We start from the raw sequence: 6,817 nt of genomic DNA on the forward strand, positions 1-6,817 counted from the left end.
GGGTTTAAGCAAAAACTATTGAATTAGTTTGAACACGTAATTTATATATTCCCTCCGCCCTCTATATACATAAGACTTATTGTGGTCCAACCTTTCTCGTACTCGGATATAATGAAACTTAAGTGCACCAAACTGCCCTCTTCTTTCTTCTTCTTCTTATTATATTATTATTATTATTATTGTGTTACATCATAGAATAACACATAATACTACCAACAATTGCACTTACTGGTTTAGCCGCTATTTCCTCCCACTTGTGTGTATGGGAGTTAGTAGCAACCAATAGGGGTGTTGTGTTTTGGGCGGTGCTACTTGCTGTGGCTGAGCAAATCCATAAACTTTTGCATTGAATTCCACAAAATAACAAATAAAACTAACCAATCCATAACCTTCTCTTTAACTATAAACCACACATTTCATCTTTCTTGTTTTTTCCTTGTTTCCATTGGCTCTTTGCTCAACTTACCACTTCTTGTCCCTTACTTCCAAGAAATAGTGAGAAAAATAAAGGGTAGGGGTCCTTTTTTTTTTTGTGATTAAGAATTTAGGTGGATGATTGAAAAGGGGACAACCCCACTTGTGTAAAACTTCCATACTTCAGTCATCCATTATTTTCTGCTTCATTCATCTCCATTTTATTGCTTCTCTTGTGTTTGTATAATCACCTCAATTGGGAGTCTAAATAAACACAATAAGCTAGTTTTGTTTTTTCAAAATATAATCTTTGATTATTTTAAGAAAGAGGTTGATGACCTTTGTTTGTTCCCCATAAATTTGTACTATAAAAAGTTGGTATTTTGGATAAAAGGAGGGGTCTTTGTATCTGGACTTATCTCTACTTTTTTCATCATTAGGGGATTTTTCCAGGTGTCAGAGACCCATATCAGATCTGTTTTCCCATCTTAGAATACCAAAAAAAAAGGAATAAAAATCTAATCTTTATTGTGTATATGAACTGATCTTGGACTCAAACTGGATTCTTGATATGGGAATTTGAGAACATAAATAGAGGAGAAGCTTTCCACTTTCCTTTTGCTGTTGTTTCTAAATTTATGTAACCTCTTTTCCATTGTTTTGTTTCTTTTTGCTCTTATAAGAATAAAAGAGTTGTGTGTATAGTAAGAGTTTACTTAGTTAAAGCTTTGTTTTAGTCGATTCCTCTTGAGTCGATGGTCTTTGCCTCTAGAGGTCGGTAAGACGTGCATACGCAGTACCCTTCTGAGACCTTACTTATAAAATTTTATCGGATTTAATTGGTTGATTTTGTTTTTAGTCAATCTTGTTAGACTTTTGGTGAGGCCCACTATTTGTTTTGGTGGGCTTCATCAAACCAATAGAAGGATAAAACCTGTATTTTTGGAAGGGGATTGGTGGGGATCCCCTTTATCTCCTTTTTAAGTAGAGGTTGTAGTTTAATAATTGTTATATAGTAGGAGAAAGAGGGTAAAAACAAATGAGTTTCTATTTATTTACCTACCTTTTGATCTTCTCCCCACATGATTTATGCTTAAATTGAATCATCAAAAACCTTTTTTCAAATGCTTTTCTTATTGATAACTTGCTTCACCTTCATCACTTTCCTTTATAAGTCTCTTTCCCTTAAACCACTTCCCTTATGGAGTTCTGAGGTGAGATTGTTATCAATCCATTTTTGGAAAGATTTCTTGATTTTGTTGAACCCTTTCAAGAAAGGATTTTTAGAAGCTGGTTTTATCCATTTTATTACTTCAAGAATGTCAATTAGGAGGAAGAGTTTCAGCTCTAGAGTAGAGAATGTTGATCCAAATTTAGAAATGTCTGTTCTTGATTTGCCTGAATTGGCTTTGGATTGTATTCTTGAAAGGCTTCCCCCTGAGGGACTTTGTAATATGGCCAGTGTTTGTAGTTTTTTGAAAGAGAAATGTAAAAGCGATTATCTTTGGGAAAGACATATGAAAGAAAAATGGGGTAGAGTTATTGGACCTGCTGCTTATAGGGAATGGCAGTGGCATATTGCTTCAAGAAATGATTCAAGTTTCTTTAACCAGGCTAAACAAAGAGGTTTTATGACTTACCTCTCTCAGTTTTGGCCTATTTCATTAGTTAGTAGATCTAATTTTAGCATTAGTATCAAGAAAAAACATACCGCATCTGTTGATTCAGTTATGTCTTGGTATCTTGCTCTTGAATCTGGCAAGTTTTGGTTCCCTGCTCAAGTTTACAATCGCGAGGTATCATCAAAATTTCAGCTTGAATAGTTTTTTTGTTGTTGTGAAATATAATTATTATTAGTTTCTCTGTTTCTAATTTGCAGAATGGGCATGTTGGTTTTATGCTGTCTTGCTATGATGCTGAGCTTAGCTATGATCCAAGAACTGACACTTTCCAGGCCAGGTAATTGGAAATATATACTCACAAATCTTGATTCTTAAATGTTTCTCCTTTTTTGTGGGCTAAATAAAACTAGTGATAATTTGCCACTGTAACCAGTACCGGAGCCTGAAATTTCACAAGGGGTGTTAAAATTTAAAGAAGTTAAACACACGAAGAAGCTAAGGAGAGTTAACATATGGTGTATATACATGAAAATAATCTTTTGACCTAGCTACACAGTGCAGTTTTCCCGGCGAAGGAGTGTCTTTCCTTTTGCTACATATGAAATTAGAAGTTCAAGAAATGCTTTTCTTTTTTGTAATAATATATGTAAATGAGTTCTGAAGAATTAGTTTTGTTTATATAATTATTTTGCAGATATCCACCACATGGAAGGAGGGCAATTGCAATAGAGACAGGTGTAACATGGGATAGATTAAGAGCTCCCCCTCTTGATACTTCTCCACATGATCTTTATATATCTGATTGCTTGACTGAATTATGCCCTGGTGATCACATTGAGATTCAATGGAGAAGAAACAAAGAATTCCCTTATGGTTTGTTCCTCCATTAACCTTTCCAACATTCTCTACCATTTTCATTCTTTTTGAAGAAGTGTAATTATTTGGCATATTGTATTTTGGGGATTGGGAGTCTTTGAGTAATTGGTAAAGTTGTTGTCATGTGACCAGGAGGTCATGGGCTCGAGCTGTGGAATTGGGAGTCTTTGCGTAATTGGTAAAGTTGTTGTCATGTGACCAGGAGGTCATGGGCTCGAACTGTGGAAACAGCCTCTTGTAGAAATATAGAGTAAGGCGGCATACAATAGACCTTTGTGGTCCGGCCTTTTGCCGGACCCCGCGCATAGCAGAAACTTAGTACACCGGACTGGTACTTTGGTGAAGTTAGGTACTATACTAATATTCCTTGATTGTGGATGATGTGTTACAAAACAAACTTCCTGGTAGTATCTAGGAAAGATGACTTATCCTAGTCCTATTTCCAACTTGTTAGAATCTTTTTCTTTTTTCCAAGAAAGGTCCTCTCTTTTATCTCTTGATCTTCCAAAACGTGTTCAACTGTTAAGCCTGCCTTAATTGACCACAACTTTTTGATGGACATAGTGGAACTTATTCACTATTGATGAATTTTGGGATATATTTTCAGCAGTACATATTGGGTGTCCTATGAACAGTTAATTCCTACTCATCTCTTCCATTGTACTGATATTCTTTATTTTTTAGTCTATACCAAAAAATTTGAAAACTCTTTCCATCTTACGATGAATGACGTGCTTTTATAACCGTAGAAATATCATTGGGATGTTCAAACTACAAGCTCTAAAGATACTTTTGGATTTTGGTAGGTGTCAAAAGTCAATCGTTTGTACTTCGATCTTAAACTTATATCCAGTCAAGCCGTGGTTTAAAATGAATTAAGAGAAAGTCATTGTTTTTTTTCAAATGGAAGGTGGCCAGTCTTTCTTGTTTGGTAGAAAGTTGCATCAGCAGAAACTTAGGGTTCCTATTTTTTGATTTGAGTCCACTGTCAATTTCTTCCTAGGAAACGTGACTTACTTTGATTGGTGTTTGAATCTTGAAGATATGAACAAATCTATCTTTTGGTTTTGCAATCTTTGAATTTTTGTGGCATACTTTTGCAGGCTGGTGGTATGGTGTTGTAGGCCACTTAGAAACATGTGATGGAAATGAGATTTACTGCCGTTGTCATGATAGTGGTGAGTTATTTTCCCTTTCACATCTATAGCTAGTAGTGTTTTTTAGCCATATACTTTTAAACTAAGTCAATTGGAGAATCTAGTCTGTAGCTTTACTTACCACTTATTTTCCCTTTCACATCCAAGATTTAGCTATATACTTGTACACCACTAACTCCATTAGTAAACGGGCCAAAATCCAAGAAACGTAAACATCAGTTTCCGTGTGTGCATGTCAAATTCAAGATCACAAGTTTCATTTGTGGTCCACTATAAGAACAACAAGATATATAGTAGGGTTAGATCGTTGTTATTGTTATTATTATTGTTATTAACCACCCGAAGAAAGGGTGGACCTACAAAAGACTTGTCTAGTTTTGTGCATTCAAGATTTTCACTCACACATGTGTAGGAGAAGACATCTTAGCTATGAATATAATTTGAGTATGATCCATTACTTGTTTGTAGTTTATGTGCTTTACATCTTTAAATTTTTTTTAAGAAATTGTCGATTCATCATTATCGAAGGGGCCTTGGCGTAACTAGTAAAGTTGTTGTCTTGTGATCAGGAGGTCACGTGTTCGAGCCGTGAAAACAGCCTCTTGCAGAAATGCAGGGTAAGACTGCGTACAACAGACCCTTGTGGTCCGGCCTTTCCCTGAACCCTGCACATAACGGGAGCTTAGTGCACGGGACTGTTTTTTTGTCAATTCATCATTATCACAAAATAGACCTTTTCTTGAGTAAGGCCCCTTTTGGACTCCCATCATTTTGCTTGTGGGCTCATCTTTTTGGTCCCCAAGACAGAGCCCTATTCAGTTTGTCATCTTTTCTTCCAACATGATCATAAGTGCTGTCTCAGTGGAGCATATTTAATGATAAGCAAACTGAAAGAGACTTGTAATTTTCTCAGCCTATGATTCTTTCTTGTGGAGCTGGAATGATTCTGCCTTTTAATATGGAGATTGATGTATTGATCCAAGATTTTTTAATTTCTTGGTGCCTGGCCTAATTGTCTCTTTTCATCTTCTTATGCTTGAGGGTTTTGTCGGAAATAGCCTTCCTAATCCAGGGTAGGGTAAGGTTTGCGTACACCCTGTCCTCTCAAAACTCCCACTTGTGAAATTATATTGTGTTGTTGCTATTGTTACTATTCTTGAATCAATTGATATTGGTGTATTCTAGAATCCTAATTTCACATTTGGTACACCAGTAGGCATAACTTACTTCACATCTCTAACTTTTCTTTATCTTTTCCTCAACATTTCTTCTTTTTTTGTGAAGTTTTTCAAGTTCTTACATAATTCAAATGATTAACTTCTGGACCCCCATCTCTACACCCTAATAACATTACAAAGATTTTAAATTCATCTTTTAGTAATAGTAGGAAGGGGAGCTGTCATGTGACTAGGAGGTCACGAGTTCGAGCCATGAAAACTGACTCTTGCAGAAATGCAGGGTAAGGCTGCGTACAATAGACCTTTGTGGTCCGGCCCTTCCTCAGACCCCGTGCATAGCGGAAGCTTAGTGCACCCGGCTGCCTTTTAATAATAGTAGCAAGCAAACTATAACAAATGTACATTCACTTTGAACACCTTCTATCAGTTGAGAAGATCTCCTAAAAAATGGTTAAGTCCTCAAGCCTTCATTTAATCCATCAAAAACTGTTCTTCCTTTTTAAGTCGGCTATAGGAATCATCTATATCCATTTCGCTCTAAGGCCTTCATTTAGCCAAGTTCTGTTCTCTCAATTAGTTTAGACTTGATATAAGGTTTCAAAAGTCTAATTTCTCTCACATTATAAAAGGAAAAGGGGTGGGGGGAATACAGTACACGAGTGAATAACACATACTCTAGCAGATATAAACTGTTCTAAGGAAAAATCAACTGACTACTTGAAAATTTATGCTATATATCTTTGATCTTATGAACCACTACCGCACCAATGTGATCCATTTCAATCTTGCTACTCGAAACTATTTCGTTAGTGTGTTGTCATGGTTTCTGAATATCAATGTGGTACCTGCAGATATTGTAATGCTGGAGTTCAATCAGTATACTCCTGGATCACGGTGGAGAACAACAACCATCGATAGGAAAGATCATCGTGAGGAAGGAAATGAAGCTGATGGATTTTATGGAGGAATTCGGAAGCTTCAGAGCAACGAAGAGATTTCTATGTGGAGACACCTCTGGCCAACTGATGCGTTGGAGTAAGTTAAAAAAGAGTATTTGGAATTTACTCGCTTAATGCTTCACTGTTGTTGGCAGAAAGATCACCATTACAAAAGTTCATTTGGTCCATCAGAATGTGAAAATGTTACACAAGAACTTAGAAGTTCACTTCCACTAGCATTTTCAGTCCCTATTTTCAATTATGTCTATTGTTTAGTGATCAGTGGAGGAGTTAGAAGAGGTTATTTTATAATGCAGAGATTGCCTTATTTGCTTCTCCATAGGTCCAAATTGTTTGTAAAATAACTACCACGTTTACAGATTGATTTGTTTAGTGAATCTATTAAAGCTATAGTATAGCTTCTTGTACTAAGAATGTAGATTCTTGATTTATCTTTTACCACCATTATGGTTTCTTTTGATCAATGAAAGGATAGATGCTTAGTTTTTTATATTTATTAAGAAAAAAAGGAGCTATTTACCCGGTACAGGTATCTTGTGGAATAGCCGATGTGTGCGCAAGCTAGTCGAGCTACTACCATTATTCAAAAAAGATAAACGAAAGGAGCTAAT

General features: G+C 36.0%; 1 protein-coding gene across 10 annotated transcripts; it reads left to right on the plus strand.

Annotated features, from left to right (window-relative positions):
* Window positions 1-301: 301 nt before the first annotated feature.
* LOC107776905 (F-box protein At2g26850) lies at window positions 302-6,617 on the plus strand. 10 transcript variants are annotated; one of them, XR_012702362.1, is made up of 7 exons: window positions 309-2,210; window positions 2,294-2,373; window positions 2,731-2,909; window positions 3,045-3,261; window positions 4,016-4,090; window positions 4,639-4,812; window positions 6,099-6,617. XR_012702362.1 is itself a non-coding variant. In XM_075237379.1 (6 exons), exons 1-5 carry the CDS (start codon window positions 1,539-1,541, stop codon window positions 4,659-4,661), a joined length of 1,029 nt encoding a protein of 342 aa, XP_075093480.1. In that variant the 5' UTR covers window positions 305-1,538; the 3' UTR covers window positions 4,662-4,686; window positions 6,099-6,617. The 10 variants fall into 10 exon arrangements, 2 of the variants coding, with proteins under 2 accessions (XP_075093480.1, XP_016452344.1); XR_012702360.1 differs by lacking the exon at window positions 4,639-4,812 and having other exon boundaries at window positions 302-2,210; XR_012702361.1 differs by lacking the exon at window positions 6,099-6,617 and having other exon boundaries at window positions 302-2,210; window positions 4,639-4,681.
* Window positions 6,618-6,817: the final 200 nt, after the last annotated feature.

This window comes from Nicotiana tabacum, chromosome 18 (assembly GCF_000715075.1).
Source record: "Nicotiana tabacum cultivar K326 chromosome 18, ASM71507v2, whole genome shotgun sequence".
Classification (NCBI taxonomy): Eukaryota; Viridiplantae; Streptophyta; class Magnoliopsida; order Solanales; family Solanaceae; genus Nicotiana; species Nicotiana tabacum.

What these genes read in the sequence shown, in the direction of transcription:
- LOC107776905 (XM_016596858.2), top strand. Translation starts at nt 1,539, where the DNA reads ATGCTTTTCTTATTGATAACTTGCTTCACCTTCATCACTTTCCTTTAT. An exon ending in CTCAAGTTTACAATCGCGAG is followed by an intron (nt 2,211 to 2,293) that starts GTATCATCAAAA and finishes TCTAATTTGCAG; the next exon opens with AATGGGCATGTTGGTTTTAT. An exon ending in ACTGACACTTTCCAGGCCAG is followed by an intron (nt 2,374 to 2,730) that starts GTAATTGGAAAT and finishes ATTATTTTGCAG; the next exon opens with ATATCCACCACATGGAAGGA.